Source organism: Melanerpes formicivorus, unplaced genomic scaffold (genome assembly GCF_026170545.1).
Source record: "Melanerpes formicivorus ecotype bairdi unplaced genomic scaffold, bMelFor1.0.p_v2 SCAF_2, whole genome shotgun sequence".
In the NCBI taxonomy this organism is placed as follows: domain Eukaryota; kingdom Metazoa; phylum Chordata; class Aves; order Piciformes; family Picidae; genus Melanerpes; species Melanerpes formicivorus.
Genome location: NW_027142354.1, coordinates 59747796 through 59769005, shown reverse-complemented (window position 1 = coordinate 59769005; position 21210 = coordinate 59747796). Strand labels below are relative to the sequence as shown.

The 21210-nt window shown below is 45.0% G+C and overlaps 1 protein-coding gene across 1 annotated transcript; it reads right to left on the bottom strand.

Moving 5' to 3' along the window:
* Positions 1-1267: 1267 nt before the first annotated feature.
* VDAC1 (voltage dependent anion channel 1) lies at positions 1268-20531 on the bottom strand. The gene is made up of 9 exons (XM_068163630.1): positions 20410-20531; positions 13743-13812; positions 12813-12862; positions 11266-11418; positions 11128-11180; positions 8791-9018; positions 4180-4330; positions 3085-3142; positions 1268-2266 (listed from the first exon to the last, which is right to left on the bottom strand). Exons 2-9 carry the CDS (start codon positions 13807-13809, stop codon positions 2175-2177), a joined length of 852 nt encoding a protein of 283 aa, XP_068019731.1. The 5' UTR covers positions 13810-13812; positions 20410-20531; the 3' UTR covers positions 1268-2174.
* Between the last annotated feature and the right edge of the window lie 679 nt (positions 20532-21210).

Below are 21210 nucleotides of genomic sequence, written 5' to 3'. Positions count from 1 at the left end.
GGCCGTCGAGTCTGATCACTGTCAGGTGCTAAACCATGTGGAGTCACCGTCCCTGGAGGTGTTCAAGAAAGGATTGGAGGTGGCACTGGAAGCCACGGTTTTAGTTGTCAGGAGGTGTTGGGTTGGACTTGATGATATCTCAGGCAATTTCCAACCTGGTTGATTCTTTCTCAAGCACCACATCTCTGCCTCCTTTAAACACCTCCAGGGATGGGGATTCAACCAGCTCCCTGGGGAGCCTGTTCCAGTGTTCCAAACCTCCTTCAGTGGAGAAGGTTTTTCTAATCTCCAAACTAAGCCTCCCCTGCCACAATTTGAGGCTGTTTCTTCTCATCCTGTCACTTGTTCCTAGGAAGAAACCAAGCCCCTCCTGGTTTGAGGTTTGTCAGGGCTGATGTCAGGGACTGAAGCTTCCCCAGAAAGCCCTGGGGAACTGGTCACCAGCACGTATATGCTAGCTTTGTGCTCATGGAATGCTTTGTGCAAGAATAACATGGACTCACAGAAAAATGCTTTCTTGTTCTCACCTCAAGTGAAGTAATCCAAGCCCTGAGAGAAGCCTTGAAGCTGATCACAGGAGAGAAAATTCCAAACCAGATGCCTCAAACATGAGAAAACCAAGGAAGCCCAAGGTATACAGGGGCAACGAGAGCCCCCAGGCTGTGCAGAACATACAGGAGCATTTGCTGCGTCACTGGGAGCTGGTTACATGTGGTGCTGCTTCATCAGTGAGGCCCAGGAAGAGGACCCACTTTGTCCAGGAGTGTTGGGTTAAATATTTGAGCTAAGGCATACCAGTATTCAGAAATGCTTTGTGATAAGGGAGAAGTCAAGCTGATGCTGCACAATTTGTGAGCTGCAGCTGAGGGGGATCTACAGCCTCAAGAGTCGTAAGGCCACTGTCTCACCAGGCACATCTTGCTGCATCCCAGCTTTCCACCATCTGCACTCTACCCACAGCAATTTACTTACATATGAAAAGAATACACCTATTTGTCTATTGAAAAGTAATTCAGCTTAGTGAATTCTGTGATAAAAGATAAATAAGTCATTTGGCCACCTTCTCTCTGTGAGCTAAACACACACATATGTGTAGTTGCCAGAGTTTAGGGAGCGCTAAAACATGGCCAGGTCTGGAACTTAAATCTACCAAGTGTTTTTTGTCTGCGTGGTACAAACTATCCACTTGGATAGCGCCAGTCTGCTTCTGGAGCTAAGAATTAATATGAAATTGTTTTAATGACTAATATAAAGACAAAGTAAAAAGTGACATTTCAATATTTTATTCAACTTGGGTTGGGTTTTTTTTTATCCATTTTTAATAGTGCCAAGGACAACATTTTGGGGTCTAGTTCCACACAAAATGGAAGACTCTAAAAATGCACCCATTTAGTTGCTGCAAAAAACTGGCAATAAAGCAAAAGTCCATTTTAAATTCAGTGATGCAACTAAGGGTTTGCAGTTACAAACTCTTCCCTGATTATGGCCCTATCTTACAAGCTTCCCAGTCAGAGCAGGGGAAAGGAACCACAACACAGGACAGGTAGTATTGGCTGAGTCACATCAAACCTCCACAATGGACTTAAACAGATTGGACAACCTAAAGCATTCTGGAGACAGCTGTAGGTGGAAGATAACAAAAAAAGACAAACCATTTTTCATGAAATGCCTATCTAAAAAAATAATTGTTTCTAAAAAAATCCCTTTTTCAGCCAAGTTTGCACATTCCACCATGAACCGAAACCTTACGTGTCAGAACATTTTGCTTGCAGAATTAACAGTACTAATAGTGGTTTGTGATTCTTCACATTGTAGTTTTTATGCCACATTAACATTTTCCATGTGCAGTCAATATATTGGTAATTAATATCTTCCTACTTCCTATATTGTGGCAGCTGACAGGTGTCATGGCCAATAATATTAAAAAAACCACAACCACCACCACCACCAAAAAAACACCACCACCACCAAACCAACCTGGAATTAGGAATTAGCTTTATGCTTTTGTCTCCATTTCTTTAACAACAGCATTTTTAAAACTTAACTGTCTTTAACCAGGACTAGCAGAACTGATACCGAGCAAAACTTGCATCCCAGACAAAACATTGAAAGGTACACTATATTCTGAAGGTAGATATGCTGTATTTTGAAAGTAGCCATCATAGAACCACTCCTTATGCTTCAAATTCCAATCCTAGACCAAGTTTGTGACCACCTGCGTTGACGTTCTTGCCATCCAACAAAGCTGACAGTGTCATTTTGATACCTGAGAGAGAAAAGGAAGAGAAAAAAACAACTGTTAAAACTTGGGAGGAGCTTTAGGTTCAGCAAGTGTAATGTCTGTGTTGCTACTTTAATTTCTTGGGTAGCCAGGATAACAGGCCTGGATGTTTTAAAAAGATTTGCAGATTTGAAATCTTTATGAATTATGAGAACTATAATAAATCACAGTGAGATAAATCTGCTTTTTTTTTTCACTTCAAGTAATTAAAGGCTCTGAGTCATTTCACTGCTGCTGGTCTACTGACTAATCTAATTTTACAGTCCAGTATTATGAAAAAATGAGACCTTGATACAAACCCAGCTTTCCAACCCAAAATCTAGGTATGAAAATGCCCAAGCTGCTTCTGCTGTAATCTCTCATGTCAATCTGTTTGTAATTCTGGCAGTAGATTTATTTAACCACATTAAAACCAATTTCACAGCAAGAGTGTCTTCTTCCTGGATCACGGAACCTTGAGAAGGCCCTTGCTTATTTTCAAGCAAAATAAATCAGTAATAAGAAGGTTCTGAAAGTACTAAAAATGCATTTATTTATCTGTGGAAAAAAAAAAACCACCAAAAACCAACTGTAGATACAGTTTATATCAACATAAAAGAGGATCTGACACAGCAGTAGATGGTGGTCTCCAATTCTGCTTCCAACAGACATCCAAAATTAACAGAGCAGTCTCTGGAAAAAGTTCATTACTGGCTTGCCAAGGGGAACAGCAACATTGATCACATTTTGTCACAAAAAAAATCTAGCATTTCAGGATTGAAATGTCATGTTGTTGATTCTGAATTTTCTCTCCATGAACTTACCTGGCTTTAAAATCTGAGTGTATCCTAATCCAATCAGACTGGAGTTGTTCACTTTAGCCTTAAATGGAAAAAATACTGTAAGTAGTTTGGTAGCTTTCCTCAAAGTCCTTCCCCCTTGAAAATTAAGTCACAGAGTCCCAGCATGGTGGCGGTTAGAAGGGATCTCTGGAGATCATCCAGCCCAACCCCCCTGCTAAAGCAGGGCACTCACAGCAGCTTGCCCAGGATCACAGTGTCCAGGGGGCTTTGGAATCTCTCCAGAGAAAGACTCCACAAGCTCTCTGGGCAGCCTGCTCCAGGGCTCAGCACCCTCACATCAAAGAAGTTTCTCCTTCTGTGCAGATGGAACCTTCTGGGTTCCAGTCTGTGCCCTTTGCCCCTTGTCCTGTCACTGGGTACCACTGACAAGAGTCTGGCCCCAGCCTTTTGCCCTCCACCCATTAGCTTCTTGACAAGCATTGACCAGATCCTCTCTGGGGCTGCTCTTCTCCAGGCTCAACAGCCCCAGGGCTCTCAGCCATTGCTCGTAAGAGATAGTCCAGTCCCCTCAATATCTTTGTAGCCTCCACTGGACTCCCTCCAGTAGTTCCCTCTCTCTCTTGAACTGAGAAGCCCAGAATTGGACACAATACTCCAGCTGTGGCCTCACTGGGGCAGAGTAGTGGGGAAGAACCTGCTGATGACACCCTTTTAATGCACCCCAGAAAGTCACACCTTTTAAGCAGGTGAAGAATTTAATGTTTTAAATCACAAAAAGAAGTTAATTTTGCCATAACTTAAATGCAAAATCTCCAGCAATCCACAGTTGCTATAGGCAGTAATGTTTCTATTAACATGGCTTTTAGTTTTATCAAGAAGGTTAGGGAAAAATGCTCCAAGCAGTGCCCAATGCTACAATAAAACATTATGTGTCACTTCTAAGGAAGATCCAATGTTGCGCTCTCATGCTGCCAAAAACAAGACAAAGGGACCTAGGAGCCAATGCTTCACAGGAGAACTGCATCAAGATATCCTTCACTGATGCAAAAGCCCTTCCCATTCCCACCCAGAGAGCCTGCTTTCAGTTGTTTATAGCTGTAGGTGCAGGGTACTCACACAAAATGAGGCATCTGGGTCAATCTGATACTTGGCTGCTATTCCAAAGCGTGTGTTGCTGTTCCCAGCTGTCCAGGCAAGCTGCACGGCAGTTTCCAGTTTGTTGTTCACCTTCTGGTAAATGGAGCCGCCGAACTCCGTGCCATCATTCCTGGAAGCAATGCATTACTCTCATTTTAAACTGCATCCCCCAACAGTCGCCTCAGCTCTTTCCCCCTGTAAGATCTGCATTTGCAGAACATTCACTTACACCTCGTCTAATATCCCTGTAACAACTGAGACTGAAACATTAGGCCAGGTTGGTTCTGAAGTGGGTTTTAAATGCTGGTGTTCATTGGTGATTAGTGTAATTCAGAGGGGGAAAAAAAGTATAGGGAACTTAAAAAACCCAAAACTGTGACAACCTATCAAAAATAGACTACTCATGACAGTTTCCCCTTCTCTGCAGATGGGAGCCTTTGTAGTACAGAGATCTATTCTTCTCTATATATCCCAGAATCCCAGCATGGTGGGGTTTGAAAGGATCTCTGGGGATTGCCCAGTCCAATCCCCTCCTCCAGCAGGGCACCCACAGCAGCTTGCCCAGGAGCACAATGGCCGGGGGGGTTGGAATCTCTCCAGAGAAGGAGACTCCACAATCTCTCTGGGCAACCTGGGCCAGGGCTCCAGAACTCTCACAGAAAAGAGTTTTTCCTTATGTTCAGATGGAACCTCCTGGGTTGCAGTCTGTGCCCAAAGATACTCTCCCTCCAAGATAATTATTTTCCTAGGCATACATCTTCCTGATGCCCCAAAAGGTCTGTGCCCCAGTCACCATGCTTGAACAGTCAAACCAACACTGCCTCACCAGCAAGGCTTTTACCAGGCACAGACAGATGCTATGTTCCAAATAAAGATGCCAATTTAACATCTAGTGAATACCATTTCCTTATGGTACATCTGTACTATAGGTGTCTCTGGGTCTGAAACTGAAATTAAACTGATTTTGCTTTGCAGGGAGCATTGGCCAGCAGCTGAAGAATGACAGCCTTGGGCTACTGAGCAGCACACCTTCCAGTTACAACACAGTTGACAACACAGAGAATAAAGTGTGGTAAATAAAATGCAAAACCTTAGAGCATGCAGATAACAAAAACTTTTAAAAGCCATAAACTCCTTGCAAGCAGCAAGCATATGAATTGTCATTTTGCTCATTGTCTTCAAAGAGGAAACTGAGATATTGACCAAGGAAATATTAAACCACAGGAAGACCCCTGCAAAGACAATGATTACAATTATTTCTGAACTATAATACTTATGGTTATTTCCAAATCATGAAACAATCTGGTTCCAATTATTAGACTATACCAAACCTTTAATGATTTAAAAGGGGTGGATTTAGAATCCCTCCACTTTCCCTCCTCTGACCTTAGTTCACAAGTCTCACAAACTGCAGCCTTTTAAATTGTCAGAACCATCCTTCCAGAAAAACACTACAGTAGTTAATTCAGGTAAGACTGGGGCTCACATCTAACGGCGTGGGCTTGGCTCTCAAGAAAAGGAGGCATCATAAAGGACTGAGGAGAACGGGCTATACAGGCAGGTTCTGTGCAAGGCTCCCACACAGTTTTTATCTTGACCTGCAACATTAGCAAGGGGTGGTCTGAGCTATGCTTAAAAAATTAGGAAAGTCGTATTTAAAACTAGAAATTATCCAGCTCTACCTCCTTGTAGTAAAATATAAAGTCAATCCTCTTTTTAAGTCCATTATTTACTTAAGTCTATTTACTCTTATTATTAATGGCAATAGCAGCACTTTCCAGATGTAATAAAAACAACAACACAACTCTCATGAAAATGAATTTATTAAGGAAGGCGCCACTAAGGAGAGCAACTTTCTGAAGTCTCCAGATGGTCTGTGTTATACCAGTAAAAAAAGATGCTGCTTCAAGCCCCATGGAGTGAAATTAGTGAAATCACCAGCTCTGCCACAGCACCCCTGTAAAGCCCTGAAACGTGCAGGTGCAACACCACCCGAGCAGGCTGGTGATGGGAGTTCAACACACCACTGCTTCTGGGATTAGATAAAAACTCTGACATGTTCTGGGGCTGAAACACGTCAAATACCCAACTAGCCTATTAATAATGAAATGTGTATTCCTGACATACACTTATGGGCTTGCCTGTCAATTGCTAGAGTATGAATACTTGTAGGAAAGCAGAAAGTATCTATGGAAGGTTTCAGGACAGGAAAGAACAACAGGCTGCTGACAACGGAGGATGGCCTGGTGATAAAGAAGAGCTGACTGCAGTAAACAGCCTGAAGTGTGAGACAGAAGGATGAGACAGAAGGATGCTTGTGCCCATGCTGGAGAAGCTCAACCTGATATGGGATGAAGGTAACAATGGACATATCAAAGGAGAAAACTCAATTAGCAGCAGTGGTGCAAGAATGTCAGGGAACTGCTTAGCCTGCTCGATTTTTCCTATATAAACTGCTTGTTCTGTACCAATAAACAATTCCTGCTCCACCACCAAGGGAGTCCCTGCATGCTTTCTGACAAACACTAAACCAGGTGGATGATTTGTTACCTCTATACAGTTAACAGTGAACTAAGAAACAGTACAGTAAGATCTGAGCCCCTGCTGCTACTACAGCTATTTTCTTCTGTTGCTTTCATTAAAAGTAGTAATAATTCAAGCTTTTTTATAGCAAAACCCAGTAATACAATGTTTTGAACTGACACAATATAGCAAAACTGAAAGTTGTTGTGCTTGAAGGAGTAACTCAGCGTGGAGGGGACTCCACTTGTTTAGAGACAAGTTTTCTGCCCACATTTTTGAGCTTTGGCAATCTTTCAGACATACTGTCTGGGCTGTGAAGGTTCAGTTGTCCTGTAAGGCAACAAGAGCTTCCTAAACCAGATCTCTGCCACACACCATGAAACAGAACAGAAAGCCTTTGAAACAGTAGCTCCAGGAAGACAGAACGGTTGTTCAGCCCCTGAATGGGAAAAGCCTGCAGCAGCTCTGCTACGTGCAAACTATCCAGTTACCCAAGGGAATGGGAAAGGGAGGGATGGAGGAATGGATTAGAGGTTGCCTCATCCTCAGAAACTCTCTTCCCCAGAGGCAGAAGAGGAATAGGAGACAGAGAAATTAAGGGTTTTGTGGAATTTGGTCTTGGTTTCCTATTGTTCATGCATTCAAAAAGGGCAAATGCTTGTGTAAATAATTATTAGGAGCTGTAATACTAAACCAAACTTTTCCATCATATCCCTCCAGGTACTAGAATAGAATAGAATTAACCAGGTTGGAAAAGATCTTTGAGATCGAGTCCAACCTATCATCCAACACCATCTAATCAACTAAACCATGGCACCAAGTACCCCCATCCAGGCTCTTCCTAAACACCTCCAGAGATGGTGACTCCACCACCTCCCTGGGCAGCCCATTCCAATGGCCAATCTCTCCTTCTGTGAAGAACTTCTTCCTACCATCCAGCCTAAACCTCCCCTGGCACAGTTTGAGACTGTGTCCTCTTGTTCTGGTTGCCTGGGAGAAGAGACCAACCCCCACGTGGCTACAACCTCCCTTCAGGTAGTTGTAGAGAGCAATAAGGTCTCCTCTGAGCCTTCTCTTATCCAGGCTAAACAACTCCAGCTCCCTCAGCCTCTCCTCATAGGCTTGTGCTCCAAACCAACACAGCCCTTATCTCTCCCATTAATTTCCTTTGGCCTGTACTTGTTCATCCTCTGATTAACTTTTTCATCTACAGATCAAACAATAATTTTGTTTCATTTTGACATGTGCAAAAGAAAGGCATTGCTCTTATTTCAACTTTCATAAAGGATAATCTTGTAGCCCACTTGTTTTATTATTCCACTAATAGACTCTACTAGACATTGGGTGCCTGGGTGCATGGCGAGTTCAACTCCCATCACGCACTCCATCACCCAGAGTTCACTAAAAAAGCACCTTACATCACAGAATGACCTTTGGAGATCAACTAGTTCAACCCCTGCTGCCAGAGCAGGTTCACCTAGAGCAGGCTGCACAGGTTTTTTGATGACTCCAGAGATAGAGCCTCAACCGCCTCTCTGGGCAGCCTGCTCCTGTGCTCCACCACCCTCAACATCAAGAAGTCCCTTGCTCAAGTTCAGATGGAACTTCCTACGTTCAGGATTGTGCCGATTACCTCTTGTCCTGTTGCTGGGCACCACTTAAAAAAGCCTGGCCCCATCCTCCTGACACCCACCCTTGAAGTATTTATAAGCATTGATGAGATCCCCCTCAGTCTTCTCCTCTCCAGGCTAAAAAGCTCTAAGCCTCTCATCCTTTCTTCATAAGAGAGATGTTCCAGTCCCCTAATCATCTTTGTAGGCTTTTGATGTACCCTTTCAAGTACTTTCCTGTCCTTCTGGAACTGGGGAGCCCAGAACTGGACACAGTACTCTAGATGAGGCCTCACTAGGGCAGAGAAGCAGTAATTTCAAACAGAAGTAGTAGAAGTAGTAATTGGCAATCCACCATTCTCTCTTTCTCCACTGCTGGAACTCCATCCTATTTGTTTTTCTTGTAAGCAGTAAAACCCTTTCAAACTCGTGTTCAGTGCCGGCTGCTGTTACTTACACGTTGGTGTGAAGCTGGAATTCATCGGTCTTGTAGCCAACAGCAAAGTTGCTCTGGGTGACTCTAGACTTGGCGCTCTCGAAGGTCATCTGATAACCTGCCAGCCACCCCTCATAGCCAAGCACCAGGGCTCCACGTATTGAGGGACCAGCAATATCAAAATCCATGTCACAGCCAATGTTGATGTGTTCCCTTTTGTACCCTGTCTTAACCTTAGCACTCTTTTTCCTGAAGAGAAAATAGAAAAGTCTTATCTTGAAAAAGGTACCCTCAAAGGTAGCAATTCAATCAAACCAGTTGCTGAAATCAGTCTAACAGTTCTTGAGGACAAAATATACACACCTGGAGAGCCGTGGGACACGTCACCTTTTCGCCTTTCACACCTGCAAGCTCCTAATTCAGCTACAGTGAACTATTTGCAATTAAGCAGTAGAATGTGGTATGGAGCCGCACTAAGCACTCCTGGGTTGTGTGTGCTGAAAAGCAGCAGCACAGTAAGCCAGATGAGAGGTGACAAATGCCTATCTCCAGCTAACCTGATGGTTTGGGAAATCTGGTAGATGCAGGGAAGGAATGGAAACTGAACTCGTTTACAGGGTCGCCACAGAAAGGCACTAGCAGTTGGTCTGGTTTTATACATTTGCTGTGACAGACGTTAAGAAATCACTCCTAAGCTTCCATCTTCCTGAGGGAAAGTTTCTGCTGCTAAGGAAGGAGGCTGCTTCAGGGGCTCTGACACCTTGCTTTTTCTTCAGGATGCTTTAGGAAGCTGAATGGTTATAGCCATTGGGAAGGCTGCAGAGTTAACACAGAAATAAACTTTCCTGAGTCAGTTGCTTCTTTTTCTACCGTCAGCCTAAACAATAGCTTCTTATGGGTTCTTGGGTTGGTTTACATCAAAGGTGCACACTCTCACAAGGCAAAAGGGTTACATCTGATATACTCAGCTACTCTTATTTAAGATTAATTTCTCTTTTTACCCTATGAGCGTCTCCTGTCTTTGACCAAGTCTTTTATTGAAATCCTTTGGAAAAGTCAGTCTAATTTGAAATTTCAAACCGACTTTTTGCTTCAGCTACCAAGAACTGTGTCAGTGTTCTATCAGACCCAAATGGAGATTGTTCCATCATTATTATTGTTATCATTACTTTCAGACTTGGGAATTTCTTGTTTTTTTCCAAAATCAGAAATACAGAGCGGGAGTGCCAAAAGCACCTGCATCAGCTCACCTGCAACTTCTGTAGAAGTCCGCAGGGATGGGGGCAAGTGAACACAGACCTCTCCTAAAAAATTTTCCCTGTTGAAAGACCCTTCACAGCCAGTAAGTAGTAAGGAGAGGGCGTATCATATTCCAATGTAATGCATGCATCCCTGTCAACATAAACCAGGTCCCCCCAGGATGGAATCTAGTTCCATTTATTCACATTATAATAGTCTCCCAACAAGCAAACCCTTGTAACTTAGACACCAGAGTGCCCATGAAGTGCCTGAGAAGTAAGCTACAGGGCTGTAATTTGTTCTTATACAGGTTTTTTGCTTTTTAATTTAAGAATCCTACCAGCTAAGAAACAATTCTCAACAGACTCCAGAAATTATTCTGATTAACAAATACAAAACTACCCAGTTAATGCAGAACTGGGAATGGACTGGAAGCTGACTGCAGAGGACAGTCTCAAAGCCAAGATGAAATCTCCATGGGGACTGTTACCCCATCAGCCTGCAGCACAACATGCTGGGAAGCTAACATGCAGAGCATTTTGGCTTACTAGCAGCGGTGCTTGCAAAAAAGATAATCGGGGTGGGGGGAAGGAAATAAACCAACATCTCAAGCTACAGCTGCTGCTTAATCCCTTTGGCCCACATAAAACATGGAGTCCAATTGCTGCATCAGAAACACTCATCCACCACCAAGGCACATTGCGGCCAGCAAGAATTCCGATGATAAATTCAGCTCTGGAGAAGAGCCCAATTACTGTGTGAACCTATTAGAGCTGTGGCAAACTGGCTCCTGGAGCTTGTTAAGTTTTGCATTACAGCTGACTTGTTTTAGTCAGACAGTAGCTCGTCCTCTGACATGGCCAGAAACACACCATAGGAGCACAAACAAAACCTTTTCTTCACAGCATGATCTGACTGTAATGTTCAAGTTATTGTATTTAGCTTACTATGCTTTAGGATTAGAAAGGGATTGTTAACACTAAGACTGGAATCAGATGTACATGATTGCATCACACACAGGCTGTTTACTGCCTCAGTATCTCAGGACAGGAGGAGTAAGGAAGAAAGACAGTATTCTGAAAAACTAAAATATAAAATAAAAAATGCCTTACTTCTTACCCAGTGTTAGGAGAGAAGGTGGAGTCAAAGGTCAGCTTCAGGCCATGAGCAAGCTGAACAGAAAAGAAATTCACTGGTTGGATCTACAACTAGAGCTTAAGTTAATTGGTAAATTGCATCATGTGAGCCAAAAATTACCTGATCTTCAAGTGTGATCTCGGTGCCTAGTGTGTTGTCAGTGTTCCACTTTTCTGTGAACACCAATCCATACTCCACCCACTTGTATTTGGTTTCCAAACTACCATTAACTTTGCTTGTTTCTGTGTTAGCTGAACCTGAGCTTGTGAATTCCTAAAAGAAAAGGGAAAAAACACACAAAACCCAGCCATATATACATAATATATATTTGTAAACAGGCAAATACTTGTAGGACATACTAGTCATTACAATTTGTGATATGATTCAATAGTGCAGAGTTCTCAGAAGGTTTAAGGATGTGGTTGCTAGTCCTTAATATGAACATAGTCCTTTCCCACAAAGAAAGAGGAGAAAAAGTGAGAAAAGGCATTGCATGATAAGGGAGTGGATATAGGAAAGGAGTGTGGATAACTCTCACCAGCAGCGTAACATAGACCAAGGAGCTTCTTTGACAACTGACTGCACAAGGTGTATCTGAATCAACAGCAAGTCGGCCAAACGCTTCATAGAGATACTCTAAATAAACAGCTCCAGAACACAGCTACACTGCAACTCTGCTTGTTTAGTGACTGCAGGCAGCACCCTTGGAAAATGAATCCCTGAAACCCAACATGGCGGGAGTTGGCAGGGATCTTTGGAGATCATCCAGTCCAACCCCTCTGCTAAAGCAGGGCACCCACAGCAGCTTGCCCAGGAGCACAATGGCTGGAGGGGGGTGGAAGCTCTCCAGAGAAGGAGACTCCACAACCTCCCTGGGCAGCCTGCTCCAGGGCTCAGCACCGTCACAGCAAAGAATTTTCTCCTCCTGCTCAGGTGGAACCTCCTGGGGTCCAGTTTTTGCCCTTTGCCCCTTGTCCTGTCCCTGGGCAGCACTGAGCAGAGTCTGGTCCCAGCCTCTTGTCCCCAGCCTTTAGCTCTTGCTGAGCATTGATACAATCCCCTCTGGGGCTGCTCTTCTCCAGGCTCAACAGCCCCAGGGCTCTCAGCTGCTTCTCCTCAGAGAGATACTCCAGGCCCCTCAGCATCTTCGTGGCCCTCCACTGGACTCTCCAGCAGTTTCCTGTCTCTCAAACTGGGGAGCCCAGAACTGGATGCCGTATTTCAGATGTGGCCTCACTATGGAAGAGTAAAGCTGGGGGAGAACCTCTTTCAACTTGCTGGCCACATCCTCATGAAACTTGCTTGGGTTTTGCATTCCCTGTGACCATCATCTTCACTCTTTAGATATTGATAAGTGTTGATAAAATCCCCGTATTTCTGCTCATTCAACCCAGTAAAGCAGGAGGGAAGCACTGACACTTTCTTTGAGCCCAATCCATGGTGATACCCTCAAACAGCAACACTGTTTTTGTAGTAGGCCATGATCATGGTTGCAAAGGAGCCTTTCACTGTATCTCCTATTCTCATTATAAATGTAAAGTAACTTACAAGGTTATAATATATATGAAAAATGATAAGGGGAGAATAAGGGCTATATATTCAATTTAATAAACAGAGTAAACACAAGGAATAGGCAGTTTCAGATTTCAGAATCTTTCCAAACTCACCAGTCCATTTTCAGATTTTGTTTTCAAATCAAGTTTTATTAACCCGAAACCTAGGAGTAAAAAATATGAATTAGGTATCTGTTGATTTGAAAAGCATTTCTGATTGCTTTCTTAAAACTCCCATCTAAATCACCTGTGAACTATTAAAACTAAACCAAGGGTACAGTTACAGGCCATGTGCTTTTATGAAGCAGATTACACAGCTCATACTTCTGATGGAATATGACTGCTTAATCATAGAATCACAGAATGGTTTGGGTCAGAAAGGACCTTTAAGATCATCCAGTTCCAATCCCCCTACCATAAGCAGGTACACCTCCTACTACACCAGGTTGCTCAAGGTCCCACCCAGCCTCACTTTGAACACTTCCCAGGGTTGCAAACTCCACAACTTCTCTGGGCAACCTGTCCCAGTGCCTCACGACCCTCATGGGGAAGATTTTCTTCCCAATGTGGAATCCAAATGCAGTTTCTTCCAGTTTGAAGCCATTACTTCTCATCCTGTCACAAAGGCATGTGCCTTTGTAAAATGTCCCTCTCCAGCTCTCCTGGAGGCCCCCTTCGAAGCCTACTGAACTCACCCATATAACTGGGACCAAATTAGGCAATAATGACTTTATTCATGCTAAGCATCAGTATGTTCATAAGCAAATTACTGCCATCAATGATCCTATTCAGGACACAAGGAAACAGTCAAAACAACACACACAATTTTCTTTCAAAACAGATGGGGAACAAATATTGTCAGAACAACAGTAAACTACTCTCCCTTCCCAGATAGGAATGGCAAGGTGAAGCTAAGACTGAAAATTTTCTCTGGATTCTAATGGAAATTATTGGAATATTTATCAGGGAAAAATACTAAAATTCTAACAGCTTTAGTAATCAGACAGACAGTGACAGACCAAACTGACTTTGGCTTTTATTTACCATATCCCTTGTTGAAAACATCTCTGGCGGATTTGCCCAGATCAGCATAAGCAGGTGGAACAGCCATTTTCTGAGGGGGAAAAAAAAAAGGCAAGTTACAGTGTTCAGAAAGTTACTTAATTCATTTACACATCCAGAAACGTAAGCCTTTATCAGGCAGTTTTATTTTCTATTTACCACCTATCAATTAAATACAGCCTGAAGAAAGTAGCTGTAGCAAATGGTGGGACTTGATTTTGGTTTTTAGCCAGCAGAGGACATGACCATGCATTTGTCACCAAGGACGAGAAACAGCTTACAAAGCAGGTATCTATTTAAAACCATTTCTTAGAAACATTCCCCCTGTCTCTTGCCACAGGTCTGTGTTGTGATGCAGAGCATTAGGGCCCCAAGTCATGTGCTCAGCAAATGGGTATCATTTATGTTAGCAACGTCAACAAGAGGGCATTCTTCTGCTTCAGTTTCCTTTCATTTTGCTACTGCTTTTAATAGGCTGAGATATCTCCTTAGACACTGACCTTTTAAGTGGTTTCGTGTTCAAGTGGGGGAAAAATGAGTTTGTTGTGAAAAATAAAGACTGAAGGGATGCGACACCATGAAGTCAGGCAGTCAGAGAGTAGCCATCACTTGCTGCAGCTGCCAGATGCAGACTGGAGCTATCTGCAATTCCTGGAGTGAGGCATCAGCTTCAGTTTTCTCCATAACATTTTGCTCAGAGGGATGCCCACGTTGCCATGTAGGTCCTCACTTTCCCATCTTCAGCAAGCCTTGGCCATTCTTAGCTCAGTGGCCTCCAAGAAAATTAATGCATCCCGTTTTCTGTGCCACTGAGAAAAGTGCCTTATCATATACAAAGCGGAAAACAAGATTCTGGGAGGAACAAACCAACCCAACCTACTTCCTTATCCAAGCACAGTCATTTGTTCTAGGGAAGCAAAGTACAACAGTCTGAAACAGTGCATGCCTTCTGTCTTCATAGATAAGCTTTCATCATTTGAGGAGATGAATCACTCTGACAAAGCTGCTCCTCTTGAGACCAGACGTTGCGCTAACATTCCGTATTCACAGATGTTTTGGTTATGCCACACTAACAAGCAGCTGATTACACAAGGATGTGAATGCTTAAAAAGTTGCCTGCCAATCCTGACTCCAGACTATCCAATGTCAGCAGAAAACTATTCCTCTGAAGCACACACAAAACAGCTAGCTCTGAACATGAGGGATGCTCTTAAGTGTCTTGGCCACAGTTCCCTGGGCAAGCACACTACCCCATGAGCATCAGATAGGGAGTTTCAGCAGCGACTCAATGCCTCAAGCACTCCACCCAACAAGCTGTTGCTGGTTAAAGCAGGATGTTGCCACTGCATAAATGAAGAATCCCTGTCCTAGAGGGATCAAAATAGATCTGGTGGCTATGTAAAAGGAAACAGGCTTCTCAAAACATCAAGTAGGATACAAGGGTGCATATTATGATATAGTTTCAGTTGCAGACTCTTCCCTCATAGTTCAGTAATAAGATGCAGTCCCAAATACATGAACAGCTAAACAGTTAAATTTAAAGGAGAAAAAGAAAGGAATTCCATATCCCCAAGCAGTTTTAGTTGCTTATTGTAGACCTAAATGTCTAATTTTTGCACAAACATGAAAGCAGGGGTTGAATGCTTATATACAAAACCAGCCTTTAAAACCAAACAAAACACCCAAACGAACAAACCAAAACCGAACACACAGCCCACCAAAACCCCCAAACAACACAACATACCCACAACTGTCCCCCCACCCTTCCCCCAAAAAGGACCAAAAAAAAAAGAAAATGCAAAAATACACACATAACCCCCTCCCCCCTGACCAAGAATTAACAGATTTCTTTAAGTAATTCTGCTCTTCACCGAAATCACTAGAGCCAAATGCTTGGAGATCATACCCTAAAGTTGAAGCCAAGGCAGCACTCGGCAGAGAGATGAACATATTCACTCAGGACTCTCTGTGTCCAGGAAATGCTTCTTCCCTCCCAGCCTGGTCTCATGAGAACCCTCTGATGGGTATTTCCACTTAGCATCATCAAAAATTGAAAGTGTTAAAAATCCCCACACTTGACAATCACATAAGCACCACTTCAGAAGATAATGCATTGCTCTGCCAGCGGCACTGTGGCATCCAGCAGACCTATTTGATCAACAGGCCCTTTGAGCCACTTCACCAAATCAAAACATTTTATTGAAGACTGAATGCTCTTTGCTTTGGGCTTGGATTTTGTAGGTTATGTTTTTTCCCTTCATCCAAGCCCATAAAGCCAGGTTTGCCTCCCACTGACATTTAGAATAGAATAGAATAAACCAGGTTGGAAGAGACCTTCAAGATCATCGTGTCCAACCTATCATCCAACACCACCTAATCACCTAAACCATGCAACCAAGCACCCTGTCAAGTCTCCTCCTGAACACCTCCAGCAATGGCGACTCCACCACCTCCCCGGGCAGCCCATTCCAATGGGCAATCACTCTCTCTGTGTAAAACTTCCTCCTGATTTGTGTCTCTTCCCTGGATGCAGCCAGGCTCATGGGGTCGATGAGCTGTGACAGGCTGCTCCACTGCTGCCATCTGAGCTGCGGCTGCAGGACAGTGGGAGATGTCAAGATCTCTGCTTAGGCAATTAGTATAATTGAGAGACAATATTGAAAGCCAAATCCCTGCTGGTTGAAGGCAAATCATGCAAAGCACACAAAGCAAAGTGGTTAAAACTGCTTCATGTGGAAGACAGCACAAGATGGGCACATGGTGGTTAACCTTGCTGCAGTCACCAAGACCAAAAATAATTATTTCTTGTTCTTTCTAATCAGGAGCCTCTTGTTCAACAGATGGAAACCAACACTGATTACATCCTGTGTGAGTGCAGGTTGTAAGACAAGCATGCTTAACAGGGATTCAAACTCTTAAAGGATCAAGGAATGGCCGTGACCAAGTGCCCTTGCTTTTCACCAGTGGGATTCCAGCCCATTAACTCAGATTAGGCTGAGGCTGAAGTGAATTCATTGCTTTTATCCTCATCCAAGTGCGCAAATAGCTCGGAGTGATGATGTCCCTCTGCTCCTGAGTAGGAAATACTGAACTACACACAAGTCATGGCTGAAGAAGACCTGAACTGAGGAGTTAGCTGCAGGTGCTGCTGTGAGCACTACATCCAGGAATTTACACCTGACACAGGGAGAAAATAGGAAGCTTCCTTTGGAGTCTCCCAAGTGCCAGCCCTAGTGAAGGCTTCATTAGAGATGAAGCACTTCCAGCGGGCCACATTTGACCACTTTCCAATGTCACAGATGGCAAACTTTTCGCCACATGATGTCCTGGGCAATTAAATTGAAACCAACTCAATGGGCATCACACCCCTGAGGTGCTCTTGGCAATGCAAGGACTGGCTGCAACCAAAGGAAAAACTCATCTCTGCTTCCTAACTCTCTTGTGTGCCTATGTTAAAGGTTCCCTACATGGACTTAGCAACTTGATGATATGTACACAAGGGGAAGGAGTAATCTAAAAGTGTAAGATACCAATAAAACCCACAATAGGAATAAAACTGCCTTGATGGGAGTTTGCCAGGTTCAATGCTAAGAAAATAAAAAGGCTGGATTTAACCTTACTCCAGCCACATGTTTTCCTAATAAATCTGTAGTCGTGTATCATTTCATGCTGGTAAACATTAGTTCTGAACACTTCACCTCCCCTGTCTCCAGGACCCCTGAAAAGGTAAGTGCAGAGCTCAAGGCACACATCCCAGTGGTGTGTGAGCTGGGAGGGACAGACAGGATCAGGTTATGAGACCAGGTACAAGCTATGTGAGGAGTAAAGCACATGAGGGCCTCTTGCCTCAAGAGACAAAAAAAAATGAATGATGTCCTTTTCATTTATCTCCTTCAGTGAAGGAAAAATTACTCTTTGCTATGAAGCAACTTTTAAGTGCCTCTCTGGACCCCCAGCCTGTGTAGCGTCACTTCCCAACTGACATATGTTTTATCAATAAACAGACCATGAAGGGGGCTGGGTTTGCTGCCAGGCAGGGCAGGGCTCAGTTCTCACAAAATCATAGAATTGTTTCAACTGGAAAAGGCCTCTAAGATCACCGACTCCAACCATCAACCCAACAGGCTGATCAGAGCCACCAGCTCCACACACCACAAGTATCCCCATCCCACCATCTGACATCCCAAAGTGCCAATTCCACAGTTTGAGTTTTACAATTCAGATCCCAAATTCATTCAAGTACTGACTACAACCTACTTTGAATCAGGTTCCTAAGCCTTATTGTGGAGAGATTTAAAGCCACACTTACCCATAAAGTCATGAGCAGCCCTGCTGAGCTCAGACATCACGTTGGGCACACTGAGAATTTGGAGAAGCCCATACAAGCACACAGTTTGTAAATACCCAACCTGCTACTGTGCTGAAGTCCTATAATCCATGCAGCACTATGACTCAAAGTTTAAGACTCTGGAGCAAACCATTTCTCTCCTGCACGTATTACTAAACCCACACAGCATCCCTCTGTCACTGGCAAAGGCCTCTGTGCTACACACACGATGGAGCAGGTTTGGGTTTTAAAGGCTGGTTTGTGTAACATCTCTGTAGCCCAATAAACACCAGAGCACATAGGAGATAAACCCCTCAAAAGCCAATGTAAATATTACTATTTGGTCTATACTAATGTTTACAGAAGTAAAGAAAGGCAGAGCTTACTCTTAATTGTACAGGCACAAACTATGAACAACAGCCCCTTATTAAACTATCACTGGTAAGTATCAATTAAAGCAAGTTGGGGGATATTGCAGCTTGCTGAAGCTACTGTAGTTATTGCAGCTGCCAGGGAAGAACAAAGAGCCACATGCTGTAGGTTAAACTCAATATTCAGGTTAACAATCTATTCGCCAGGCTGGATGGAGCTTTGAGCTACCCAGCATAGCTGAACAGGTCCTTGCCAACCACAGGGAAGTTGCACTAGATGACACTTTAAGGGTCCCTCCCAACCCAAACCAGAGAAGGAGATAAGCAGTGCTGCTGTCCCACCCCATGCCACCAGCACAGTGCTGGGGCAAGGCTGGCACATGCCCTAGCACAGCCCTCAAGAAGGGACATGTCCTTCACTCCCGGCCCTGATATGGGAACACCCAGCACCAGGTCCATGGGAACGGCTAATTAGAAGGGCATTTTGTCTTCCAGCACAATTTGACAGCTTAATCTCCTCACACCAGAGAAGCATCCACTGCACAGGAGCTCAGGAGCCAGTGGATGTGTTTTTCTCTACCTGCAGCAGATGGCAAAGCCAAGAGGGCCTATGCTGTGCTTCCTGACTGCATCCTAGAGTGCCAGGGCTGGGCACATTGCTCCTGGGGCTGTGGTAACCAGTAGCCATGTCCCACACACCATCACACAGGCATCACCAAAACACAGGCAGGAAGAAAACATGCAGTCTGGGTATCAGCATAAAACTTCAGTGGAGAGTGCGGGGGGAGAGGGACTATTCAACACCCCAACCCCCTCCTTTTTTTTTTTTTTTTTTAAGTAAAAGCCCTTTTTTGAGGTAATTCTGACAAAACTTGATCTTAAAGGTCTCTACCAGCTGAAATAATTCTCTGATTCTATGACTTTACAATGTCACAGGTAAAATGCTACAAGGGTGGTGATTATTCAACCATCCATTACACTGAGCTCCTGATCCTCACCAGACCATCTGAGAAATGAGGTGGAATCTGTTTCAACCAACATGGCTATAAACATTCCCCAGAGACATAACCTGCCTCGGTCAGTAAGGATGAGTCAGCTTTGTCTTCAGAAAAATGTTGTTAGGGGTTTGGTTTTGGGTGGGTTTTTTTTCCACAAATGCCCAAAGTCTGTGTGAGTCTTTCACCCTCCAGCAAGAGTTGTTCCCAGCAAGGGCTGTGACAAGGCAGAATGGAGGCAATAGCTCTGCTGCAGTTCCACGCTGCTCCTTGCTTGGTTCAGAAGCTGAAAGCTGACTTCATTCCCCCCAAGAAAAGCGCTATGTTTTGAGAATAAACAGAATAAAATGGGGGGGGGGAATCTGTTTGGCTGCTCGGGGTAGGGTTTGGTGGTTTGGTATGTCAGGATGAACCTGCCAAGCTGAAAAACAGAACCCAGGGGCGCAGACGAGCGAGGTGTCAGGGATGTCACCCCTAAAATGGTGCCAAACCCAGGCAGGTGCAGCTGCGACCTTTGCTCCGTGGGAAGGTGCAAAATGATTCCGGCTTGAGGAAGTGTTTCTCAAGAGCCCTGCCGGCTCCTCCATGCCCGAACGACCTTTAAATCCCTGTCACGGGGAAGTCCAACGCCCGCATCGACCCGCGCTTGGCCTCCTCGGGACAAGCCGATGGCATGGTGCGATGCGACGGGCACATGGCAGCAGCCCCAGCGCCCACCTGCCGCCGCCTCAGCCCCATCCGCGTCGCACTCACCCCACCCCACAGGCCTTCATCTCCTAACGCACTGCATTACGCAAGGGAACAGTGACTGCCTTCTCAACGTGGCAAACCCCTCCTGGCTCGCAGAGGATTCCCTCAGCTCCCACCCGTGACCCCTGTCCCACCGCCCTGCTCCCGTCCAACCTCCCTACCCCGAGGGGTGGCCCGGGGACCTCCCTCCTCCCCCGCCCCCGTACCTGGCCCCGCCGCGGCGGCAGCAGCCGGTAGCGCGCTCGCGCTCCCGCCTCGGCCTCCTCCGGCGGCGGTTTGCCCCTGCCCCAACCCCTGCCCGGCGCCTCCCCGAGCTCTGCGGCGGCGGCTGCGTGACGGCGGGCGGGGACGGGAGGGGAGGGGAGGGGACGGGCGGCGGGGCGGGCCTTGCCGCAGCAGCGGGCCCGGGCAGCCCTCCCTGGCGTCCGGCGGCTGGGATCAGCCAGGGTTCCGAGCAGGAGCCTCCCCTCCGGCCCCCGCCGGCCCTGCAGTCAGGCATTGCAATGTGCTGCCCGAGGCGGGAGTGGAGTCACCAGCCCTGGGTGTGTTTAAAGATCGTTTAGACGCGGTGCTTGGCAATACGGTTTAGGGGTGAACCTTGTAGAGTAGGGTTCTGGGTTGGACTTGGTGATTCTGAGGGTCTTTTCCAACCTGAACGTTTCTGTGATTCTGTGAAACACACCAGCCCCGGGGCACAACATCTCTGGGAGGTGATCAGTCGCAGAATCGTCTTGGTTGGAAAAGGCCTTTAAGCTCATCCAGTCTAACCATCCTCTAACTACCAAGTCAGGTACTAAACCACATTCATCAGCACCACATTTCTGCCTCTTTTCAGCACCTCCAGGGATGGGATTCAACCACTTCCCTGAGCAGCCTGGTCCAGCGTCTCCAAACCCTTTCAGTGAAGAAGCTTCTTCAACTGTCCTGCTAAACCTCTCTTGGTACAAGTTGAGACTATTTCCCCCTGTCCTATCACTTGTTCTTTAGAAGAGACCAGCCTCCACCTT